We start from the raw sequence: 27,571 nt of genomic DNA on the forward strand, positions 1-27,571 counted from the left end.
CTATTGACGCCGGCGTCGAAGTGACGCAATCGAAAGATTAATTGATTATTTTGTTTTTTTTTTGTTTTAGCTCTCTCAGTGAGATTTTTGACCAGAAGGTACATTGGAGAATACGACCATAAGTCAGGTAATTCTTTTTAATATTGATATATAATAATAATATAATCGATAATATATAATAATCGCACACCTAGATCAAATTAGTAGTAACTCAAAAAAACACTTTTGTCATTGATATGAAAAAACTAAAAATCTAATATCTGTAATGTTCTGTGTTTACTGTTAAAGGTTCTAAGTGAATAGTTCCCTGAGAAGATCATTCTGAATAATATTTTTCATTTAATTTATTAGAGTTTTTAGAAAATCCGGATTTTTTACTTAAGACTGTTTTAATAATTAATGCTTAATTTTTTTTAAATATATTAAAAATTAGGACAGTTTTAATTAAAAATTTTGAGTTTATTTACTTTTAGCTTGAGAAAAATATTACCAGTTAATTCAGAAAAAGAGCATTTTTTCAACAATTTTTATCTGTTTTAAATAAAACAAACCAACTGTAATATTCAAAAATACTTTTAATAGTCAAATACTTTTCGTTACAAATGGCTCTAAACAAAAACTTATTCTTAACATTTTTAACAACCTATTCTTCATTATGTGGTATAAATTATAGAAACGAACCTGTACTAAAACAAACAATTAAACCCGCTTTATACATAAATGAATTTAAATGATACCTAAAGCACTTTTATAATAGGAATCATAGTACTGGCTCGGAATAACTTTCTTATCAATTAGTTCTTTTATGTCTTGTTTTTTTGCGGATTCATTTTTTCCGGATATACCAGAGCTAAATCCTTAGATATAAAAGATTGAGTCTGACATTGACTTGCATCCCGCCTATTACGGATGAAGGTTTTTTTTAAAGATTAATCTGCATAGGATGTTTTATAAAAAAAAGCCTGAGGATGATCCTTTTCCACCTTTAGAATTTTGATATCGTGCCACTTTACTTGATTTCTGTTTTCATCAATATTAAAATTATTATTCCACAATTCTTGTAAAAGTTTCACGTCATAAAATTTGTCGTGGCTCATTTGTACCACTTTGTATCCGGTCTTTTCAGCTGTAGGGATTAATGTTGCATATGTTTGCGGGCAATATATCGGGCCTGATTTTAAATGTCTCCAACTTTGTTTTTCGATTACGCTATGGACATTGTCCCCTTCGTTTTAAGAGTAACCACGAATAAGAAATTTATGCGTTATTGACTTTCAGCAAAAGCATAAATAGATAACAAATATTTATTCTTTTGCTGCCCACAGCAATTATCGGAATAAAAAATAATTTCAATATCTTTATTCGGATTCTGATCTTATAGGGATCGTAAGTATTCTAGTATGCAGCTGCTATTTCCACAAAGCCCCTTGCTCCTTCGGTTTCGTCCTAAAAATAGCACACAACTTCTTTCGCTTCTAAGTCGCTTACAGTAAAGTTTAGACAGTTAATTCTTGATTTATAAAAAAAAGAGATACCTGCCCCTTTGGTACCTGCATGACAGCTTGCAAATCATACACAGCTACAAGAGTACCATCCGTCCTACTTTTATCTCTTTCTTTCTCTTGCCTTGATAAGGTCTTTTCACGGAGGTGGTCTTCCTAGGCCTGGTATAATTTTTGTTTTCTTCTTCGTCCGAGTTTTTATACCTTTCACAAAGATCACACAAGTCCTTTTTAGGGACAAAAAAGATATATTAAATTCTTTTATAATTTATTTATATTTAAGTGGATATTATTGCAAATGGAAAATTACCTTTCTTGCGAAGTGTTTTATAATCCCGATATAAATCGACAAGGGACTTGTCACTACAAATAAATTCTCTAGAAGTTTGAGACCTTAAGTAATGTGACTCAATTCGGGGAATAGAATTTATAAAGTTCTTAACACTATTCCTAATTTCCGGATCAATCGTTGGGTGCCTTCCATGTTTTCCGCGTCTTTCCCTCTCTATCATACCAGATTCCGTTTTTTTAGAAAGAGCAGTTTTAATAACTCGATAATTTAAGTCAAGAGTCGATTTAAAAAAAAGTTTACACACTCTAATTTTTATTCCATTCACTTCAAAGTAAAATGCTGTATTTAAAGCTCTTCAGCACATTATGTAAACATAAGACAAAAATCTCTTGTTGACATTCCAAGACATCATAATGCTGCCAAGCTGATAAATAAGTATAAAATTAGTGATTTAATATTGTCAGTCCGCTGGTTAAGAAATTCAATTTGGAAAAAATGTTTGTTTAATATGGAACCTATTTAATTATACAATATGTGACGTAGCGCTGTATTTATAGTGTCATCTCTTCTTTACGCCTTCTTTTCTTTCGATCTCTGCTACTATTCTCTCTCTCTTTCTCCCTCTTTATTTTTGTAAATATATTCTTATAAAGGGTGTTTTTTTGAGAGGTATACAAATTTGAAGTGAAATCAAACTATGAAAAAAAAAATTATTAACATGGTATTGGTTTAATTTAAAAGATATTGTTATGCCATTAGTGCTTAAAAATGATTTCGGGCGTATGAGCGCCACGGCTGGTTCGAATGTAGCGTAATCGGGAAGTCCAATTTTCGACCACTTTTTCAAGCATCTGGGGCCGTATCTCGGCAATAACGCGGCGAATGTTTGCTTCCAAGTGATCCAACGTCTGTGGTTTATCTTTGAAGACATGACTTCACATATCCCTAAAGAAAGTAATCCAGGGGTGTGAGATCACACGATCGTGGAGGCCAGTTCACAGGTCCATTGCATGAAATTATGCGATCATGAAATGTTTCCCGCAATAAATTGATAGTGTCACGCGCTGTGTGGCATGTTTCACCATCTTGTTGAAATCAAAGCTCTGCCACATCAAGTCGGTTCAACTGAGGAACAAAAAAGTCGGCAATCATAGCTCTATAACGTTCTCCATTGACTGTAACATTCTGGTCGTTATCATCTTTAAAAAAATATGGGCCAATGATTCCTCCTGAACATAAAGCGCACCAAACTGTGACTTTTAATGGATATAAGGGCGTCTCAACAAAAGCTTCTGGATTTTCTCCACTCCAAATTCGGCTATTTTGCTTATTGACGAAGCCGTTCAACCAAAAATGAGCCTCGTCGCTGATCAAAATTTTGGATTGAAAAAATGGGTCATGCTGAATACTGTTTTCCGCCCATTCACCGAACGTACGGCGCGCATAATGGTCACGCGGTTTCAGTTCTTGCACAAGTTGGATCTTGTAAGCTCGCAAGCCAAGATCTTACCGCAAAATCTTCCTCAAAGTGGATGGGCACAGCACCAATTGTAGTGCACGATGGCGAATCGACTCATTCGGGTCCTCTTCAATACTATGCTCCACAGCAGCAATAACTTCTTCTGTGTGCACTGTATGGCGTCTTTGTGGGTGCGTATTATCAACTAGAGTATGCGTGGTACGAAAACGATCCATGGTTTCTCGAATAACTTGCTTGGATGGCCGATTATGTCGACCGTAAAATGGACGCAGCGCACGGTAAGTTTTGCGAATTGAACTATGATTTTCAAAATATATTTGCACAATTTGAAAGCGTTGTTCTGGAGTAAATCTATTCATTGTGAAATGGCAAACTGTACTGACCCACCAACTATCAAATTGACAATCACCAGAAACAGTTTTGACAACTTAAAATCCAAACCTCTAAAAAAAACACCCTTTATATATAATTATAAAAATAAATAAATAAATAAATAAACAGTTTACTTCGTGGCTTCAACGGCCCCTACGTAATTGTTAAGATGCTGAAAATTAGGCCATTTAATCCCGTACAATTATATTATTATTATTTCTTTTACAGCAATGTAAATATTAAATTTTTAATTGTATTGGGAATTAATAAACGTTATTATTATTATTATTATTAATTAAAAAGAAAACTTAATCAAATCTGAATGTTTTTGGAAACAGAGGAAATACCTATTTTTATTACCGCATAAACTATGGCACGTTCATTACTAGGCAAAGAATTTCATTAATAAATTGATTGTTTAAATTTCGAAATAAAATTTGCGTTTGAAAACATATCGATTTCAATTTCAAACGTCACAACAAAATTACAACTGAAAGTGAAAACTTAAGTTTCCTCTATGAAGCCGTCTATAATACGTTCCTGCCAATTGGCTATAAATAACGTCAAAACGCGGATTTCTTTGATTCAAATGATTTACTACGTAGAGAAAAACTTTTGAAATACCGTGAAAAACAAGGATCCAATTAGGAGAAGATTTTTTATTCTTTACAAAATTGGTGGGTGGTTAGTGTTAGCATCAAAAAAAACAATTGGATAAAACGGAATTAAATTAAAATAGAATTTATTAATGAAGACTTACACATTTTAATTAAAAATTACGTATTTAGTATAAAAGAATACTTTTCATCCGATTTTTTTACAATTTTCTTTTCCAGATGCCAGATATAAACACGAGGTGATGGTAGACAACGACCCTATATTGTATGAAATTTTAGACACTTGTCCTAAGGTAAATTATATTCGTTTTTACAGGATAATATCTTAAATTTAAAACAAAAATCATAATAATAACGGACTGAAATCAATTAGGAATATCCAAATTTAATAGAGATAAAAATTAATGTGTTTGTTTGCGAAATGTTTTGATGTTATCTTTCAAAGAGTAAAACACATTTCTCAGACTTACCATCTTAAGACTACAAGAATTCTGTAGGGTCTCAATGGAGTGTAAAGTAAGTTTTTGTACAAAAAATAGTAACTAAATGACTAGAATAAAATCAAAAAAGAAAATGGTAAGGACTAATTTAAAAGCTCAAGAATAAATAGGTGTAACAAAGCAGATTGCATGTCCCTGGAATAATGTTAAAAATTGCTTTAAAACTCCGGATAAAAAATGCCTTAAAAATTCTAAAAAATGTTTTTTTTTAAATCCAGAAATTTAGCTTTACAGGCTTATAAAACTAAACAAAAATAAAAAATACTATATCAGTGGAGCATATTAAAAATATAAAAATTTAGCAATAAAAAAAAACTGTTGATAAATATTTATACATGTAATAACTTATAACCAACTAAAAGATGTAAATCAAGGACGTTTCTGATGACACCACATTACGCCTTATCAAATACGTACAGTCAGTGTCAATTAAAAAAAAAAACCGTCCATTAAAAACACTTGAAGTTCATTATACAGGTTGGGGAATCAAATCCTTATACTTGATGTGCTTAGAGGAAAAATATGGCAAAGCGCACGCATGTATGTTGCACGTTTTGCTACTCACATGTTTCGTATAAATACAAAAATTAATTTATTATATAAAAGGCACGAACAGATTTCTTTCTTTGAATAAATAATAGGTTAGTCTATCGTGAAAGCTATCTCGTACTTCTAATCTACTAATTTCTGGTATAGTCGAATTTGTGCATTCCACAATTTTCTCTCATAACCACTCTAAATTTATTGGCTTTCGAAATGAACGGTTATAAAGGTTTTCCTTAGGGTAACCCCAAAAATAGAAGTCATTTATCCCAGATCGAAATTAGGGTGTATGTAAATAACATGAAGAACTTGGTTTGCTGCAAGCCAATGTATTTTTTTTACATCAATAGAAAATGACTTTATAATGTGATCAGCCAGAATACATAACCAAACATTTAATTTTTAAGGATACTAAAAGTACGGAATTAAAAACTTCTATGCACATTTTCCTAAGACCAATATCGGACAACGAAAGGTGTTTTCCGTGCAATGGAACAAAGAAGATTCATCCAAAAATAGAATATTTCATAAAAAGTTTTCATTTTTATTTGCTTCTTCCATCATTTTGGTCTCCGAGAAATATTCTAAATTGCTGGTGGCAGTTTAAGAAACGTTTGGGCAAAAAACTGCGGTGAAACGTAAATGTGACTACCAAGAAAAGATTAAAGGGTTAACAACTAAAAGGAAAACCAATAATCCCCCCCATACTAATGGATGCAGACAAAAACTCATTGACACATGAAAAGAAATTGACATTGACTTATTGACTCATTGAGACATAAAACAGAAGATTAATATGACTACATGATTGAACTCGAAATACTAAGATTTTAACTGGAAAAAGCCGTTTCATCGCTAAAAAACGACAAAACAGCAGATCCCGACAACATACAAAAGATCATACATAAACTCCTATGCAAAACGGATGACCACTTATCGATTTCCTGATTGTCCTTTTTAACATCTTTTACGAGAAAGAGGAGATTGCGGAGGAACGCGACGAGCTTTTGTAGCCATACCTAAACCACCAATACAACAATACCGATTAATAAACCTATAATATAATAAATCATATACCAAAGTTTTCGCCAAAATCATACACAATAGAATATAAAACAAATGCGCAACGAACATATTGGAATCACAACCACAAATTGTGATAGATGCACAGACACGCACTAGGAGGTCCACTGATGCTTCATCGACATCTCCAAGGCGTCTGATAATTTCAAACATAATAAACTCATGGGATATGCTTTGGAAGATACATGTTGGTGGCAAGGGTCTGCGCATAATAATTAGAAAACCGTTGGATTTTTCCAGATAGTGCCCATAGAAGCCGAGATATCGACCTCCCAAAGTTTGGGATTTTTCATTTTTCGGATATATATTCATCAAAAATTGAATTTTTTCGAATTCGAACTAACAATACCAACGTCTTCATCGTGTCACCTAGATTACGAAAATACCGGGTTATAACGGGATTCGATCAGAAATAAGGGAATGAGAGCACTTTGAAAATTCGAAAATTGCCACTTTCTGACCCCGTTTTTGAGCTTAAAAATTGACCCTAAAAATGCGAGATCTCAGCTAATATGAGACCTATGAACTTGTGGATGGTCTCGTTAAATTCAAAATAACAAAACTAAGAGAAAACCGTTGAATTTTTCCAGATAGTGCCCATAAAAGCCGAGATATCGACCTCCAAAATTTGGGATTTTTTTTTTCGGGTATACCTCCCCGTATCGAATTTTTCATCAAAAATTGAATTATTTCGAATTCGAACTAACTATACCATCGACTTGTTTACATCACCTAGATTACGAAAACACCGGGTTATAACAGGATTCGATCAGAAATAAGGGAATGAGAGCACTTTGAAAATTTGAAAATTGTCACTTTCTGACCCCGTTTTTGAGCCCAAAAATGGGCTCTAAAAATGCGAGATCTCAGCTAATATGAGACCTTCGACCTTGTGGATGATCTCGTTGGATGCAGAATAAAAATTATATTTAATTAATATAATTTGATAATTTCAAACATAATAAACTCATGGGATATACTTTAGAAGATGCATGTTGGTGGCAAGGGTCTGCGCATAATAATTAGAAAACCGTTGGATTTCTCCAGATAGTGCCCATAGAAGCCGAGATATCGACCTCCGAGGTATGGGATTTTTCATTTTTCGGGTATACCCCCCCGTATCGAATTTTTCATCAAAAATTGATTTTTTTCGAATCCGAACTAACAATACGAGAACACTTTGAAAATTCGAAAATTGTCACTTTCTGACCCTGGTTTTGAGCCCAAAAATAGGCTCTAAAAATGCGAGATCTCAGCTAATATGAGAACTACGACGTTGTTGATGGTCTCGTTGGATTCAGAATAACAGCCCCTTTTTAATTAAGCCCCTTTTTAATTAAAACAAATTTTTAAAATTATACCTTCTTATCGTATTTATTTTGCAATTTTTTTTAATGTCTTTCTTTTACTAGCTTATTTTAAACATATTTTTAACTTCATAATGATAAGCCGTTTAAACGGGACTCAAACTTTAAGAGAGTCAATAGAGGTCACAAAGGCAGTTGTACTCAAGATCTATGGACCTTCAAAAAAGGGTATTAGTCGATATCCCTTTCTATTTAACATTTTTGGGGTAAATTTCATCCCCACTTAGAGGGTATTTTGGGATGGATAGGTTTCACGGATATTCACCCTCGCTACTATTCGTGACTATCGCTATGGATAATCACCCTCTATAACGATGTATAATATCTAATAAAAAGATAAAAATACGTAACATTAATAAGTTAATTTTAATAAACAATTAATTCCCATAATATTTCTTTTAGGATGAAAATGACCTTACATCGAATGAAACTATTAACTGGGCAGATGGCCTTTTGCTAGTTTATTCAATTAGTGATAGAAACTCTTTTAGTTACCTGAAGAAAGTTGGAGCATTAATATCTGACAACGACATTCCAGTATATATTGTAGGAAACAAAAATGATATGGTAAGAAAAATATGTTTAAAGCTTAAAAATATAAATAACAAAAACCAAACTTAATAAGTCAATACTTTAAGAATATTCTTATAGTTTTTTATCACTCCAAATATTATCTGGATAGTTCCAAATTATTCAAACATACATTAACGAGCGTGCAATAATGTAGTTTTGTTCTGTGATCTCAGCAAGGCCTTTGACTGTGTCGAATACCGGATCGTTTTAGACAATCATCGGTTTTATAACCTTATTGACAATAGCGATAAATTTTTAAAATCATACTTAATAAATAGGAACCAAAGAGTTCGGGGTGTAGTGTCTGTTCAGTTTTCTTAAATTTTACAACAGTCTGAATCAAGTAGTTCATTCTTCATTCTATTTCAAATTTTCATTAAACTTTAAACTTTAACTCAATTTCGCTTGGCTCACGCGTAGAAACAGTTAGTTAAAGTATTTCTATTCAAATGCATCCAAAAGAATGTTTTGAGGCCTTATAAAAAGGTGCGCGTCCAACATACTGAACCAGTTCGTTGAAACCCATTATCAGAAGAAATAAATCGCTAAACCGCATCGTTCACGTATCTAGTACCACCCGCTATAATCCAGTGTTTATGGGATAAACCTCATTTCGTACTGAGAAAAAGCTGGCCAGTTAACGCGAGTGAAAAACTGTAATCGAGAGAAAACCAAGTAAGGTCTCACATCCATTAATTGTCAAAAAACAATAAATACAGTCCACGTTTCTCAACAGTGAGCTTTCGATACAGTACTTTCTTCGCAAAAATAAAAATCAAACAAAATCCGGCTCGAAGGACCAAAATGTCTATTAAATATAATTGTCTATAAAATATAAAAGGTTCTTAGAGATGTTTGTAATTTTTTCACATTTTTTTTCAAACGCGTTAATTTTTTTTAGTGTGGGACATATCGCCCCATCAGTCCATTCCGTTGGGACAATATGTCCCACCAGCTCTGAAATAAAAGACATACATAAGTAGAACAAATAGTTTTTATCAAAATATTGCATAATCTCACAATATAGACAATCGGCATATGGTCGCCAACATTCACCATAGTTTTTTGTCGCTTTGACGGTCGTCCGGTAGTTGAACGCCTCTTCACACCGGCTTTGCTTTTTCCTTGGTCAATTAGGCTTTCGGCTAGGGCTATCAAGAATTCCAAAAATGGTATCTTCTTACATCTAGCTTCATTGTGAATAATGAATGAGTTTACGGCTGTTATCATTAATAATTTATAGAAAACTTTTTTTCACCACTTGGTAGACTTACGGTTAAATAATGATCGGTCAAATCGACGCCTCCCATATACTTGTTGTAAAAGGAGATTATCTCGACAGCAAGTTTTTGGCCGTCCTTTTGTTTTCGGTCAACACGCTGATCCCCATGACAGTTACTAATTGCCAATACTTCTTTGGTATCCTGTCATCTAGTAAAGGTTATGTCGTCATTCGTGCATAAAAATTTTGCTTCACTTTTTTCTAATTTATCCTGACTTTTTGGTATATTTTTTCGCGTACCAAATACAGGTTCCTACTACAGCATATGACAATGTTTTCATCAATGTCACCGATGTAAAAAATCGGTCGAAACAGATCACAACATCAGATTTCATTATTGAGCTGGTGAGTTTTCTAACAACCCTTTCCCCTACTTTTCCATCTGCTTGTCCATCCTGCTTTCCACTATATATATCGAGGTCATATACATAATCGCTAAGAGAGTCGCTTCTTACCCATAACTTTATTCCACGTTTGATGGGCTTTAATGGCAAATACTGCTTTAGGCTCGATCTCCCTTTGAATTTCGCCATACTTACATCTAGAAACTGATAGACCAAATCCTCTCTTGCACTTCGATATGTATGCTTGAAACACTCTAGAAGCTCTTCCACATAATAAATCCAAAATTGTTAATCTTTGATTAGTACCCTGAGATATAAATATATATATGCTTTTTGGAAATAACTTTAGAAAAATATCAATCTCCGTAGACTGACTATTTATAGAGCTTAAGAGAATTTCGGTATTCCTTGCAATAGGAAGTTGTATCCTTGGGGTATAGTTCTACGGCACTGAATTCCAGATTATGTTGTCTAATGCAGATGAAGTTGAAGGCCCTGTTTGAAGACTTGCTGATACATTTAACTGTATCTGGTATATTATTATCAAAAAAATCCTCGTTACCTTCAGTTTCTATGACGCTTTCATCAGAACTCGAAGACTGGTTATCGCCTTCAGATGCAGACTGACTTTCGCAGGTCCAGTCTGGTTCTTCATCCTCACTATTGTGATAGGGATCAGTATCGCTGTCAGACAAATCCTAATTTTCAGCGATTGCCTCTAGCTCCTTTTGAGTTAATTTTCTCTTACTCATTCTGAAAAGAAAAAAAACATGTTCACGCCTACTGGGATAAATAATCGCACCAAAGTAGCCTGCTGGGATATAACGTCCCACGAAAAAAAAATCCTTCATATTGCCTCAGTCAAAATGTTAAATATGATGCTAACATTAGACATACTACTATAGAGGTACATGATTATACACCATATACAGCAGATTATTCATCAAAAAAACACTTAAAAATTGCAAATAAACGCACCACATGCACCCAGTACGAGTACGAAAATATTGAGGAAATAGATATAAAAAGACTGAACTGGCGTCTTTACACGCTTATTTGGGATCACATTTCCCACTAGTCTAAATAAAATCTGCCTTGGGTTGTATTGTCCCGTTAGTCTCGAAAGGGTTAAAGTCGTATAATTAGTAAATAAATTTAATTATATTTTCTAGGTGCATTTACGAGAAGTAAGCACAGAAGAAGGCGCCATCTTAGCCAGAAACTTGGAATGTGGATTTTCAGAGGTGGCCGCTGCCGAACAGGTGGCGCCCGTTGCTGTAGTTTTTCAAGTAAGTCAATACTTCTGAAAATCTACGTTTAGTATAGAGGGCATTATAAGTATATATTATTATTATTTTGATCTTTTCCTTAGGAACTATGCAGGGCTGTACTTGCTTCAAGAAGAAAATCAAAACACTCGCTCTTAGAAAGAATGTTAGGAACGAGAACTTCAAATCTACGGCTGTACGTTAGGGGCAAAAGCGATAGTTGTCTACCGAAAGATTGAAAAATTGAGGAAAAATTATAATTTGGTGGAAAAATTGCAACTGCCATAATGGCACGATTTTTTTAAGAATGTTCAGGGATAAATATTGTCCTTACGGTGATTTTGAGTTAATTTTTTATATTTCTATAAGAATTATTTATTATATTAATTTTACCGCAGAAATAAAAGAATGCTTTATACAGCTTATTTTGTAATATAAAATACTTATTCGTGATCTTCTTTTGTATGTAATAAATGTGTCACTTATGTGTATTTAAAAGTTTATAATTTTTTTGTATTTTAATTTTAACAATAGCTAAATCATCCCATAAAGCTTGCTGTTAACGGCAATGGCCGTTATATTGCAATATTAGCCTATAGATTTAAAAGATTTATATGTAAATATGCCTAGTAGCTAATCTAACAATATCTCATAAAATTGTTTTTAAATGTAAATTTTAATAAAAATATTTAATTTTTAAAATAAAATTTGTTTTACTTTAGAGAGAATTTTGGCGTGTGGTCTAAGAAATGTTCCGTCAGTCAAAAAACTACACTCATCCGTCCATATAACTTTTAGTAAAAACTCATAACTCTTTGTTTTTTCATAAATTTTGTTTGAGAGCCAGTGGCAAAATTTCAGCCGTCTAATATTGTCACCTGGTCCAAGTTTTTGACTTCTCTAAGCAATCCAATGGTTTTAAGTCATAGCCGCCTTTATTTCTTTATTACCGCAGCAACGGCCATGTCACTTTGGCATAGCCTACTTACCATTAAAATTTAAAAAAAAAATTTTTTTTAAATAAAATTTGTAACACAATATTAAATTGGTTTCGAAAATATCAATTAAATATAGGGTATTTCATAGCTTTGATTCATATATAAAACAGAGCTGATAATAATTTTCCAGATAGACTTGTCAGCAAATCCCATTGATATAATCCCATTAAGTTCTTATGGGAAGTACTAGACGAAGTAATCGGATATGCAAGTGCAATACCTCATTTTAAAGGCAATTAAAAATACTTTTTAATAATGAGAAAATCCAATATAGCGCCCATAAGAAAAAAAAAAGGTAATGATGATCGAAAAAACATGAAACGTCGGATTATTTTTTTTTGCGTGATGTTGTAGAGCATAAAAGGTGGCAATGAAAAACTGTTCTAAGTTTTCCGATATCTCTTTAAATAAAGTCGGTAGAAGGTAAAAACGATTTTGACAATTTTTATTTTTTTTTTGGATAACTCCAGAAGCATCCGGAATTTAAAAAATTTTTTAAACGTCATTTTATTAAGCTCCAAATTGCGCAACTTTGCCTCCATTTATATACATTACCAGGTGTAAAAGTTACACTATATAGTGTATTATAAGTAGAATAACAGTAGTAAGTTATTATAGTGTAACTTGGTGTAAATTTTATACACGATGCTTTTCGTATAAATTACCAATATAATACGTGTAAAATATACACGCAGAAGTAGTGGACTTTTCTGGACCAGAATTGGTGTAAAAATTAACACGGAATTTTTTACTGTGTATAGAGACAAAGTGGGTCAGAGTAAAAACACAAGAAAAAAATTGTATCGCCACATTATAACATCTTAGAAAAAGCCTAATATGTAAGTGAAAGATCAGATGAATAAGCATAATAATTGGCTTAGTGAAAAGCTACATGTAAAATATTAAAAATTATGCTTACAGATGAGCTATGTATGCTGCCTAGAAACTTGAATCTGACTCATCATGAATACATACCTAAAAGTATGATTTTATAGCTATTTTATATGCATGAAATATATTTGTAAGTAATTATTTATCAAATTTCTATTAATTGATACATTATAATTATTACAAAGTAAATGTTTACTTTTTACTTACGTTTTAGAAGAAATAATAGTGGAACAACATTACATGCCAAGTCTCTGTGGCCTTTTGGCGGTAGAATGAATTCTGGGGCAAAATGACTGGCACAGATTAAGTGTTTAGTTAGAATTATTTCACCAGTGGTTTTTGAGCAAGGATTCTTAATATTAATTATCCAATCCTATTTATATTTGGCGTCTCTTGGAAAAAAGAAGCGGCTAGATTATAGGTCTGTGCAGCCTGGGATATAAACATAGCCCATTGCTGTTGCAGTGCTAGCGTCCAGAAATATTAGCAGAGTTAATTTAAATAAAAATGAACCTCTTTATTTATGTAATTAATATCTTTGCTTCCATTTTATGATGTTCACTTAATAAAATATTTCTGTACTTTGGGTAATTTCTATCATATCTATAAGATTAAATTAATTCCTATACCTTCATCACCCTAATTAAAATTTAATTGCATTTTATGATCTCTGAATACTTTTTAGTTAATTAATTTATGTACATATTTTGACATAATTACTACCCAATTGATGCAATTTTCTTCAAAGCCAGTATATATAAAATAACAGTTTCTTATCTTCCTTATTCGAGATATTTATTTTGTCATATTTTCCTAAAACTTCCTCTTCTATTTCTCTTTAAGAAAAATATAATTAAAAATTTCAAATCAATATTTCTAAAAGGGAAAATTGGAAAGGTAAGAATTCTTATTAGGAATTTTATTGAGATGATCACACTTCATTATTCTATTTCCAAAAATAATAAATAAAGATACAAAATATAAAACTAGAACAGTCGAGATGTTAAAACCGATGAAAAAACTTCTACACAATACTTCAGGTCTTAGTTTTACCATGCCTCTAATTATTCTATTATATGTCTTAAAAATTGCTTCTGCATAACTAGAGCTTCTTTAAAATCCTATACCATATGAGTAAAACTGGTGTATTTACCTACTACTTATTGCAGCACCCTTACGATATATTTTGTATCTCGGAAACCTGGTTAAATGCGGTTTTGGATAGCAGCTTATTTAACATACCCGAGTATAGGTTTTTAAGAAAAGACATGGGGACAATAGGTGGAGGTCTTGGTCTTTATGTAAAAAAGGTTTAGTTTTCTCTAATTACTCTTTAAATTCTAGCTACATAGACTTTGAAGTTATGGGTATAATCAAAGATAATTATACTAGTTTACTATTATTTTCTTTGGTATAATGTACAAAATAAAAAATGAAACACCTGCAGGAAATATTTCAATTTTCCTAGACAATTTGGAAGACATTTTAACAGGGGCAGTTACACAATTTGATAATATAATACTTGTTGGTGATCTGAACATTAATTTTTTATCAGTCTCCGCATGTCAACCGATTTAAATTATTAATGGCCATTTTTAACCTCTCTCAGCGAATCTTGGAGCCTACCAGGACTAACTTAAATACGAATACCTCTACCCTTTTCGATATGATTATTGCCACCCAGAACTTGTTATCTGTTCACTCCAAGTCCGAGGCAGTATCTGTAAAGATTCAGATACTGCCAGACCACAATGTCATATATTGCCAGTTCCAAAAGCCTAAAATAGTTGGCCCCAAGAAAGTGGGTATTATTTAGAGACTATAATAATATAAATATGACTGATTTTATTGCGGATGGATTTTTGATCCAATGGGACGACTTGTGCAATAGTGTCCAAGTTGACGATAAAGTAAATATATTTAATAGCAAGATCTTAAATCACTTGAATAAATATGCACTTAATATAATCTCCTAGTTGAAAAGCCATTTCCATGGATTACTCACAATATAAAAACTATGATTAGACTAAGAGACAAGGCTCTCAAAAAATACCAAAAATCAAAATCAGAAGCGCACTTACAGTATTACAGGCCAATAGGAAGCTACACTAAGCATGCAATTATCAGAGAAAAAATAGCATTCTTTAAGCAAGTAGCGCATCAAAGAGGAAAAGAATTTTGGGTAACTGCTGGCAAGCTAATACGTGATAAAAACCATTTATTTGAACTGACAGAAAACTTAAATAATGCTTCCCTCATTCATGATTTCTTTTTGAGCCACTCCAATATGGCTGACTCTAAATTTTTACAAAAATAGTAGATTTACTAATGAGATCTTTAGCATTCCTCTCTTTAACTCTGATACCTTAAGAAAAATTATTTTTAACTTAATGGTGATATATTATCCGTACCGGCTGCGTTAGATGAGAGTTATATGAGAGATGTAAAATTGTGTTTGCCTTTTTGCTTAAACCCGCTGTTAAATATTTTAAATTCATGTATTGTTAATGACAGATATCCCACAATTTGGAAAAGAGCTATAATCAAACCAATTTCAAAAGTTTCAAATCCCCTAGAAGTAAAGCATCTCAGAACAATCAGTATTTTACCTGCTTTGTCGAAAATGATTAAAAAACACATTTCCATTGAGCTTGGTCATTTTGCAGAAATCCATAAAATTCTTCCTGAATGCCAGTCAGGATTTCGCTTGGGGTACAGCACAAGTACTCGTCTTACAAACATATTAAATGATGTTCGCTCCAGTGAGGAACAGAAATAGTAAGGCCTTTGACATGGTAAATCACGACTTGTTACTATCGAAATTGCACTATTTTGGCCTCTCAGCGAACACGGTACAATTTGTTAAAAATTATTTTAACAGTCGAGAGTGTCAAGTGGCCATTCCCGGAGGGGCGGGCATCACGAGGTACTCAAGCAATCTCTTGCGGGGTGCCACAAGGCTCAGTCATTTCACCTTTATTATTCTCAATTTATGTTGCGGATATGTATAAGGTAGCGAAACGACTCAAAACTTCCTCATATTCGATCTAAAAAGCATTGAAAATTTTAGTGCTAGGAAGCAAAAACATCCAGAAGAGATGTTGAACATAATTTAGATATTAGCATTTCAGGTAATAAAATTCTAGTTGTTAATTAAGCAAAAAATCTCGCTATTATTATAGATAATGGCCCTTACTTTTGAGCCTCATATTAAAATAAAATTAAAAGCTGCTTATTTGCGTCTTAAAAATCTATATAAGCTAAAAAATTATATTCCCTCTAGGCAAAAGTATTTGTTGTGTGACAATTTAGTATTGTCTCTTTTTGATTATGGTAACACTGTATACAATAATTATTTGCTATCACACGTAAAAAGAATGATACAAAAGGTACAAAATACCTGTCTAAGACTTTCTAATCTTTGTAATCCCTCAACATCATACGGCATCATTTCAACGCTCATTCTCTTTTGTTGCTGCGCACTTATGGAACTAACTGCCGGAACACGTAGCAAGAAGGGTTTCTCAAAGCATGTCAGATTAAAGTTACTCTATGAACAAGGTTCTCAAGCTTAGGAAATCAAAGATGTCATTAAAAATACAACATACTGACTTCAGCGTCATATCATATTATAATATAATAATCTTTTTTTTTCTCGCTTTTCCCGCGGCCAGGCTGCCCTTACTGACGCCCTTCGCTTCTGCCACCCTAACTGCTAAATTTTTGTTTTTTTTTTTTCATAACTTAACTTTATATTTCTTGTAGTCGTTTTAAATTCTTTCATAGACTAAATACTAATTATAGTGCTTGCATCTGCCATGCATTGATTCTTTTTTTAATCAAAAATCTAAAGTAGGGACGTACACTAATCCTGTTACTTTATAGTTCAGCCTTAGCAAATTCTTTGTACAACAGCATGTCATTTAATTGGCCATTATAATACCAGTTTTAGGCAACTCAGGTATTATCTCTTTAGCTATCACAATAGATCTCTAATATCAATGTCATCTGCGCATTGGTAGACTAGACCCTGAGTAAGCTTTGAAAGAAGTTCAGCCACATAGAGCCAAAGCAAAAAAGAGCGCAATAATATATTTTATCTTTTTTGATGATTTAGATTATTAGACTTATGTTCTTTAAGGATGATTTAGTTCATTTATGATGCGGTCATGGCACTTCTCCCTTAAACCATAACTATATAGTTTTAAGAAATGAAGATTGTATTTTAGAGCATCACATAGAAATAGGAAGAAAGATGGTAGAAAATATCATGTATCACAAATAGAAGGTTAAGCGATAAAAATCAGTAAAATTTAAATTTTCTTATCTAAGGACCATGTATGCCACTAGAATAATAAACATATTTATTCAGCAAAAACATTTTTTTACTTGCCTACTAAACTCTCAACTATCATATACATATCATACAACAAAAATTTAAAAAAATCAAAAACATTTTACAAATAGAAAGACTAATAGAAAATTGAGCTTATTCCAATAATTCCTGTAAAAATAATTTTTTCAAAATCCTTTTGATTATATACAACCTGTCACTAAACGCAGGAAAAGAGCGTATAAACAGAACCCTTGAATGATGCGGAACGGTAAGCATATCATGTCTAGGATTTCGATCTTTGTAAAAGTTTATTAAAAAGATATTTGTGAATTTTTAACAAGCAAAAAAAACTATTAAACAATATTTAATTGAAGATAAAACAAAAGCTTTTTTTCTAGTTTTAAAATTAAGAATTGTTTTCTAAGCAAAAAACATAGGCATTCGAAAATCAAAAAACACCTCTGCATAAAATGAACTTTAGAGAGTTATCAAAAGTTAAACCCAGCACTTTCACAGTCATATGGAAAAAGACTGTAAGGAAAAATATGTCAAGTAAACAAAAAAAGCCTTCTATTGTTCATTTATCTACTGATAGGGGGTGTCCGATTTATATTAGTTATATTACAAAACTTAGATCAAAAATAAATTATACCTGATTGTTTCTTTTTTTTTTGTATAAAAATTTTTTGTATATTTACATATACAGTGCTTTCATTTCAAAACGATCCACCCTTAATAACTTTCTTAAAAAAACAAAAAAAAAAAAAAAAACACGTCAAATTAGATATACAGGGGGACGTTTAATTATGCATTTACTGAAGTTCTGTCAATCACCAATCACAATAAATGTATATAAAATTTGCCATGTTATTAAGTATTGCTAACTTTAATGTAAGATCGCTGCTCCCTAGTTTTGTAAGTTTTTCTCAATTAGTTATTAACACTTATGATATTATTTGTGTAACCGAAACATGGTTAAAAAGTAATGTATCTTCTGATGTGTTATCACTGCCAGGTTACAGATTTTACAGGAGAGATAGAGAGAAAAGAGCTGGAGGTGGTATAGGCATTTACATCAGAGCAAATTTAACATGCGAAATAATAAAAACTAATGTAAGTAATGTAAATTTTGAATTTTTGCTTCTGGATATTTAAGGCTGGTATTTATAAAATAGTCTTAATAGTAATATACCGTCCTCTAAATACAAAAGAGATCTTGAGATTCTGGACGAAGTCGTTCCTCATATTTTGGTAATTTATAATTATTCTGTAATTACGGGTGATTTAAATGTGGACCTTCTTAAACCAAATTCACTATTCAACACTCTATATAGTTACGGCTATTGTCAGTTGATTAACGAACCTACTAGAATCTCTAATACATCTCATCATCATCAATTTCATTTCACAAAGTCATCTACCTGTTTGAATCCAATTTTTATTAATAATAAAGAAATAATTCTTCACTCCGGTACAGTAAGTTCAGATATTAGCGATCATAATAAAATGCCATTTTGTGTTTTAAATATAAAAATTGAAAGACCTAGACAAGAAGTTATTAACATTCGCGATTTTCGAAATTTTAATCTCGAAAGTTTTTAATGATCTTTCTAATATACAATGGAATACTATATTTTATATATATAACATTATCGATAAGTTTCGTTTTCTTGGAGATCATATTAATTTATTGTTTAATATACACGCGCCCTATAAAAGATGTCAGAGTAAGTAAAATGACGGCTCCGTGGCTAACGGAAAATTTAAAGTTAATTTTCAAAGAGCGACATAAAGCACTGTCCAAATATAAAAAAAAACAGTTAAAAGTTGAAATCATTATAAGCAAATGCGTAACTTCGCAGTGGCATCTATAAGAAGCCTATCTGGAACATTTAGAAAAAACTAAATCCTCTAAAAACTTCTCGCAAGGCCTGCGTAATTTAAATATTACGACATCTAAAGAAATTGCAGAGCTTCCTCCCATCTTATATGATGCCAATGCAATAAATAACTACTTTATAAATATTTTTAATAAGTCTAACGACTGTCAAAATACATTACTACTCTAGCAACAAATTTTCCGATCAAACATTTAGTTTTGTCTCAGTACCGTCTATGAAATAATTCGAAATATTCGGTCAAATACCTCAGGTTGCGATGGCATTTCGTTACAAATGCTACACCTTTGTCTGCCACAGATTATTGACCATATAACAATTATTATAAATTTTTGTTTAAAATCAGGCTACTTTCCACAGCCTAGGCGTGAGTCAGTTTTGTGCCCCATACCGAAAATATGTAATCCCGAATTCCTACAGGACTTGCGCCCTATAAGTTTATTGCCAATAATATCGAAGGTTTTGGAAAGAGTTTTTTTTTGGTCATTTTATCTGATATAACATACTTCCAACTAAACAGTCTGGCTTTAGAAAAGGGTTTAGTACAGCTACCGCCCTCTTGAAGATCATAGACAACATAATAAGGGCTCTAAGGGTAATTTTAGTTGCCTTAGATTATTCAAAGGCTTTCGATGTAATCGAATATGAGTTGCTGGTCGCCAAGTTAAAGTTTTATGGTTGCAATGAAGTTGTTCTTTAATTTTTTAAGTCCTATCTCTGGAATCGTACTTAACGAGTACGTGGCAATAACAATTACTCCGATTCGAAACAAATAATTTCTCGAGTTCCTAGAGGATCGATTCTAGGACTTCTGTTATTCTTGCTATATACTTTGGATCTTCCTTTAGTCGCAAAGAGCTCTGAGGTATACCAGTACGCTGACGATACTCAGTTAATTCATTATTTCGATCCAGATGACATAAAACAGGCTTCTGAAAGTATAAATAGAGACCTAAGCTTAATCTTGCGCTACTCGAAAGAACACAATCTTAATATTAATGCCAATAAGACTAACGTTTTACTTTTTGCCAATAAAAATCGCCGTGCTTGGAGAAAAAAAATATACATTCAATATGATAATAACCCCTTGGCTTTTGCTGAGAGCGTTAAGATTCTAGGTTTAACTATTGATTCTTCTTTAAGATTCCAAGGACATATTAGTGCTGTCTTGCAGAGGTGCTATTTGCGTATGCGTTTGCTCTATGCTAACAAACATATTTGAAATTTTAAGACAAGAAAAAAACTATCAATATCAGTTAGTGTTATCCATTTTAAATTACTGTTTTATCGTTTATTATCCTTGTCTTGATAAAATAACACTGCAACGTGTACAAAATACGTGTTGTCGATTTGTGTGTAATTTAAGAAACTTTGATCATGTGTCCATATACATCTATCGATTGCAGTCGCTAAAAATGTAATTTCTTTTTAAGTTTAATTTTCTTATATTTATGTATTGGCTCTATAAAAACCAAAAGCCAAAATATCTGTTAGAGAAATTAATTCCAAGAAATGCGATTCATGATAGCACAGCTCTTTTCTCACGTAATTATACGTACATTGGCGTAACAATTTATAATGGATTTAAAGCTAATTTTTCAATTTTCATATCTCGCTTTAAAAATGATAATAAAAATTTGTTCTTGGAGGAACAATTGCACAATTAGTTTTTTGTTGTCTGCGAATTTTTCAAATGTATTTAATTAATTTTTTTTTCTCAATTTGTTCTTTGGTTAATTTTTACATTACTATTACTGCTTGTTTGTCAAAACATTTGTAATGATTATTATTAGGGTTAAGAGATAAAAGTAGCTTTAGCTAATCTTCGCCTTTTTAGGCAAATGTAATGTAATGAGCATTTGATACCAAATAAAGACATATTTATTTATTTATCATGTTCATTTTATCAGAAAATGGAATTAATGTGTCTTTCAATTTAATGTTGATGGACGAAACAATATTTTGCTTTTCTATGTTCTTTGTATTCGGATCTTTTTGATGTGTTATTATCTGCATCATTGTTCATTTTAAACGATTTCATAGATGTTACTGACATTTTACTTGTATAGTATTTGTTTTAATCTTGAAGAGTAGTTTTTTGCTGATTAGTAGATTCGTATGATGTTCGCGTAAACTAAAGATTTAATATTTAAAAAGAAAGGTCTTTTATCTTTGAAAAAAATTGAATGATTTCTTCCAGTTTTCTTTGCACTTATAACTAATTTTCTAAAACTCAATAAAAAAAATAAAGCAATACATTTTCATGTTTGTATAAAAAAAATCCTGTCGTTAAATGGTACGTGATAAACAATAACTTAAATAATTTAACAACTAGTACAAACCGCCAATATTATCAATGAATATATTCTCCTCGCGTCATTAGGAGGGCACAGGCTCTTCACCTTTAGGACTTGCGCGTAGATCGGGGCGTGAGCCGCCATCCTCCCCAAAACATCATCTCTCCAGCATCCAGAGAGTGCCAGGGGGAAAAATGGGAGACCGAATATCGTTGGTTTTCGGCCTCTTTTTGGTGGTTTTACTTGATATTAATACAGGCGAATGTAGTATCAGTGAGAAAATTCCGTTGGGTAAGTCGAACCGTTTGAATTTTATTAATTTTTTGCTATTTTTGGACGTTTCATTGAAGTCAATCAGATAATTATATTTGAGAATAGTGGACATTGTAAAGTTGTAATTGATTTGGGAAGTTTTTTGGAGTGAGTAAATGGGCTTTGTTGTATTATCATTTAAGTATTTAGAGAGGAAGTTATACAGTAAATTTTATTTTTTTAGACAGGAAATAAGAAAGTTTATTAAAATAAAAATATTTATGTTTCTATATTAATAAAAATTATTGTAATCAATTAAAAAATAAGTAATAAAAGTTATAAATAAATAAGCTTTTAGCTACGAAGTGCCAGCTTTTAGTAATTATATAGAAATATAGTTACAAGATTGTAAATAATGGCACTTTCAGTATTACAAAATTCTGTTTCATCTCCCCTGTTTTTTAGGTATCTTTAAAATTTGTAAGAACTTCACATGGTTTTTCATGGCATAATATTAATAGTAAGAAAATATAATTTTACTTTAATCAACCTCTTACTAAATTTTCCTAGTTCTGCAAAGGCTTAAAAAAACCTTTAATTTTAACTGGTACTTTTAACTAAGAATTTCAAAAACCAATTAGAAGAAAAGCTTAAGAGTATAGCTTCAAATATTTTTTATCTGAATCTCCAGGTGCTATTTTCGAACAAGGAACCGACGATGTTCAAACAGCTTTCAAGTTTGCGCTGGCCAACCATAATCAGAATGAGTCGGGGCGACGCTTTGAACTTCAAGCCTATGTCGACGTCATTAATACAGCCGACGCTTTCAAGCTTTCCCGCTTAAGTAAGTCAAATTAGTGTTTTTTGCATCTTAATATTTTTTAAATCAAATGACTAATTTATGTGAAAACTAATAAATAGATAGTAGTGTATAAGTTCATAGCAGAGGAGTGGAACTGTATAGGTTAGGCGAGGTCGTGGTTGTCCCCACAATAAAATACAAAACATATTTAAACGTCTGTGTTAAGAAATTTGGCCATCACCAAATGCTAGAAAACAGAAATTATAAACTTTATATCTTAATTGGTATTAAAACGTCTATAATAATGAGAACATTCACATAGTTAAAAATTCGATATAGATCAGAGTTAGATATGTACAATTTTAGTAAAATGGGATAAAGAACGATAACTCTTGCATACCTATATCGATAAGTGGTAAACTGTAAAGATTATTAAGAACTTATGCAATGAATATTAAAAAAAAATGAAAATATTTGAATATAAATGTAAACTTATTAAAGCGAAAATTAATTTGTGATAAACAAAAAGAAAAAAACATAAAAATGTATACATTATTATTTATTCACTTAATTGAATTAAAAAAAATCGCAAACTGTCAAAGTTAATATGTCTGTTCATTGATGCAAATAACATCAGTATATTTTATGTCTCTATTTATTTCAAGAGCTTCCAATAAGTCAAAATTTAATCTCTTCTGACAGACATGATAGACTTCTATATTGTGTCCCGGATTAAAGTTATGACAGACATTCTTATACACTCAAGAATAGTTCGCAAAATGAGGATCTTTACTTTTGTTAATGAGTCTAATGAATTCATTAACTTTGACCTCAATTCTTGTTCTGCTTTAACCTAATAAGTAGCAAATCTCATAGTCTACATAGGAACAATCAATTTGGTAAATACCAGCTCTATGTTATAATGGAACTTTTTCTTTATTGAGGACTAAGTATTTAACTAAGCTGATCTCTTGTTTAAAACACACATTTTAAAACGAGCCACCCTAAATGACTTCTTTGTCAAATGGAATACTCATCATGTGATACATCTCAGGCAGCATTAAAATGTCTATTCAACAGTGCCAGCAAAAAATTAAATCGATTGCTCTAAATCGATTCACCTAAAACTTTTGCATTTCAAACGGCTACTCTAAGTGCGATTTTAAGGGCATACAATCTCCTATCTAACGAAATCGAAACAGCAAAATCGGTTAACGTATAGTAGGTAAAAATGTCTGATAATAAAAGACATTTTATCTACTTAAACTGTGGTAGGTCAAATGATTGCCTCATAGTGTCACACATTAATTTAAACGAAAAGCAATTTTCTATTTTAGTTCACCAAAAAACATTGATTCAACTTGAAGCGATTTACCAGTAAAAATATATGGTATATGTCCAAATAGATTTTTTTTAATATAAATTTCATATTTTTTTATTTTTTTATTTATTTATACACGGGATCAACCCCATTACAAAAAATATATATATTTCTGAAAAAGAAATAAAAGCTATACTACCTAACCACTAATTACTAATTAACAATAAATATCAGACTTAATCTTAATACCAAGGATAATTAAACCGTTTTACAAGTAGTAACAATATTCTCTCAAAATCAGAACAATTAACAATGCAAAATTAGCTAAGAAAAAACAAAATATATTATTATCAATGACAATGATCAAATGTATTTCAAATTAATAATCATGGAGCAAAATTAATTCAAAAAACAATCTCTTAATAAGACTCCTAAAATGCAAAAAGGAAATTCCCAAAACTTTAATTCCAGTAGAGTTTACCAGCCTCAAGATCCTTTCGACAGGCGAGTGCATAGCATAATTGGTACGATAATAAGGCAAAGAAAACAATCGATTTACCCTCAGATTACGGTATGGAATATTAAATGAAATCCTATTAAGTAGTTCGGGACAAATCACAAGGCCATTCAAAAGTTTATAAATAAACACCAAATCATTCTCAGTGCATCTCTTAAGTAAACTCCGCATATTCAGCAAGTTCATTGCTTCATCATAACAATGGTCATTAGGAACTGGAATGCAAAGTTTATAAAGGCAGAATCGTAGAAACTTATTTTGAACCCTCTCCAGTGCCATTCAATTATTCATGTACAGAGGAGACCAAATTATTGATCCATACTCTAACAAAGAGGCAACAAGTGATATGTACAACCTTTTGCAAGTTTCAACCGACAGATCCTTACAATTGCGCAGGACAAAACCAAGGACCTTAGATGCTTTAGTTATAATAGTATTTACATGGGTATTAAAATTCAATTGTTCATCAAAAAAGATACCAAGGTCCTTTACTACTTGAGTGTACCTAAGATTAACATTATCAATAGTATAGGAGGAAGTTACCCGTTTGTTTCTTTTGTAGAAACTAATGTAACTGCATTTACCCACATTCAGAGCCAAACTATTGCCAACACACCATTCACACAATCTATTCAGATCATCTTGCAAGAGAATCATGTCTTGTTATGAACTGATAACCCAAAAAAATTTGAAATCATCGGCAAATAACAAAAAATTACTATTTTTAAAGCAAACCAAAATATCATTAATGAAAATATTGAACAACAGGGGAGAACAATGACCACCCTGTGGAACCCCAGAGGTCACACTGATAAGATGCGACCTGGCATCCCCAATTTGTACCTGCTGAAATCTGTCAGAAAGAAAACTTGCAAACCAGGCCACCAAACAATCTGAAAAACCAAAAAGTCTCAATTTTTCTAATAATAAGCTATGGTTGACACTGTCAAATGCCTTGGAAAAGTCTGTATATTTTACATCCACTTGTTCACCCCTCTCCAAAGCACCTGATACAGCAACAAGTTTGTAATAGCAGACTTACCACGACTGAAGCCATGCTGTTCACTTAACAAAAGTTCTTTGCAATAAAAATTAATTTGGTCATAAATAAGACTATCTAGAAGTTTTGGGATGGCAGACTGTACACACACACTTCTGTAATTGATCATTTCATTAGCAGCACCACATTTAAATATAGTCGTAATAAAACTGAGTTTCCACTCGGATGGAAAAACTGTCAAGTCTAAAGACCTACTGAATAAAATGAAGAGGGGATAAGAGAGGGCACATACACATTTTCTCAAAAAATAATTGGATATACCATCAGGGCCAGCACTAAGTTAAAGGAGTAATCGAAAGATCTTATCAAAAATTAATCCAATAGATAATTTAGGATTTGGAATAGTCGTGTTTACACTAGCCTACCGAGAAGGTAATACATTATTATCTCTATTATAGACAGTAGAAAAAAACCTGGCAAACCCCTCTGCAATTTGTTCACAACCTGCAAACTCCCCATTATTATAGGTCTTCAAATCAGGAAGCCTATTCGTTGCTCTCCTGTTATTAAACTTATACCAAAAACTTTTGGGATTTGTATAAAGTAACTGGTCCAAATTTGAAATAAAGTACTGGTAACAAGTCTCCGTTAGAGTTTTGCACCTAGCTCTAAGATCTGAAAAGACTTCGTAGTCTGCAACAGTATGACTAGACTGATATTTTTTATGTGAAATTTTCTTTTGCTGGATCAAGTACATTAACTCCCCTGAAAACCAACTGGGAAAAGACGAGGTTTTGAATCTCTTAAGAGGTACCAACAAAGCTATAGCCATATTCAATATATGATAGAACTCTGAAACCGCATCATCAATATTAATTACATTCAAAACATGGTCCCAATCAACTCCACACAAATAACTATTAACACCCAAATAATTTGCATTTCTAAAGTCATAGAAGAACTGTACAAAATTTAAAGTTCTTTTTTTACCATTGTTAAAAGTTAATTCAAAATGATAAAGCTTATGATAGACAGATTTATCAAAAACACAGTCAACAGCTTCACTCACCACTAGATCATTCCTATTTGTAAAAGTGAGATCAAGAAAGGCATTTCTATCATTTGGCACAAAATTCCTTTGAAAAAAGTTAAGGTAAGAATAAAATTCCCCAAGTATTAATCCACATGAGTTAGGTGGGCATCTAACAACAGTTCCAAACTCATCATTTTCTGCTTTAATTTTTTGCAGTACCTAATAGGAATAAAAATAGCACTACGGTAACTAGCATTTTTGATGTTGGTAATGTCGTAAATGGTGTTAGAAGACTTAACGAAAATAATTTGTATTTAAAACAAGATAGAGCTTCCGATGTACCACCCTTTGAGAATTCAAGAGTGCTTTAATGAACAGTTTGCAGGAATGTAGATTGTCAAACGTGATGCAATTGAATGGCCCGCACAGTCGCCAGACTTACACTACCAGATTTTTTTCTTTGGGGGTATTTAAAAAGCCAAGTTTATAGAATCCTACCTAAAAATATTAATGATTTAAATCATGAAATTACTGAAGAATGTAGAGACATTAGCGGACAAACACTTACCAATATTCGTGAGGAATTTGAAAACATACTTTATTATTGTCTTGGGAATAACGAAGCACATTTTGAACATTTAATTAAAAAAAAATGAGAACTGATTAAATTGCTTATTTTTTAAAAACCTTTTTACACCTATAAACTTACATTTTATATACACCGTTGATAAATTGTATATTTTTTAAAATGATGTGTCACACTATAGGATAACCATTTGACATACTCATGTATGATGTATAAAATATTCATTATTACCAGACATTTTAACTCACTATCCGTTTAATTTTACTGTCGTTCGATTAATTTTTTTGGCACTGTTGACTAGATATTTTAATTGGTAGTTCCCATTTGACATATAAAAAGTAAGGTTAGCTGAGGGTGAAAAATTGATTGATACTTTTTTTTTAAGTTATTAGGGTTGGTTTGTTTTAAATTAAAAGC

At 31.8% G+C, this 27,571-nt stretch overlaps 2 protein-coding genes across 4 annotated transcripts in view; both read left to right on the plus strand.

Annotated features, from left to right (window-relative positions):
* The window catches only part of LOC126739660 (ras-related and estrogen-regulated growth inhibitor-like protein), a 30,763-nt gene extending 18,833 nt beyond the window's left edge, over nt 1-11,930 (plus strand). For both annotated transcript variants that reach the window (XM_050445437.1, XM_050445436.1), the window contains 5 exons: nt 71-127; nt 4,483-4,556; nt 8,159-8,323; nt 11,128-11,244; nt 11,328-11,930. In XM_050445437.1, the coding sequence (XP_050301394.1) occupies nt 4,506-4,556; nt 8,159-8,323; nt 11,128-11,244; nt 11,328-11,462 (468 nt within the window). In that variant the 5' untranslated portion in view covers nt 71-127; nt 4,483-4,505 and the 3' untranslated portion in view covers nt 11,463-11,930. The remainder of the gene's footprint in view (nt 1-70; nt 128-4,482; nt 4,557-8,158; nt 8,324-11,127; nt 11,245-11,327) is intronic.
* A 9,842-nt stretch (nt 11,931-21,772) lies between these two features.
* The window catches only part of LOC126739452 (glutamate receptor 1-like), a 92,435-nt gene continuing 86,636 nt past the window's right edge, over nt 21,773-27,571 (plus strand). For both annotated transcript variants that reach the window (XM_050445132.1, XM_050445133.1), the window contains exons 1-2: nt 21,773-21,934; nt 22,587-22,739. In XM_050445132.1, the coding sequence (XP_050301089.1) occupies nt 21,838-21,934; nt 22,587-22,739 (250 nt within the window). In that variant the 5' untranslated portion in view covers nt 21,773-21,837. The remainder of the gene's footprint in view (nt 21,935-22,586; nt 22,740-27,571) is intronic.

Source organism: Anthonomus grandis, chromosome 8 (genome assembly GCF_022605725.1).
Source record: "Anthonomus grandis grandis chromosome 8, icAntGran1.3, whole genome shotgun sequence".
Classification (NCBI taxonomy): domain Eukaryota; kingdom Metazoa; phylum Arthropoda; class Insecta; order Coleoptera; family Curculionidae; genus Anthonomus; species Anthonomus grandis.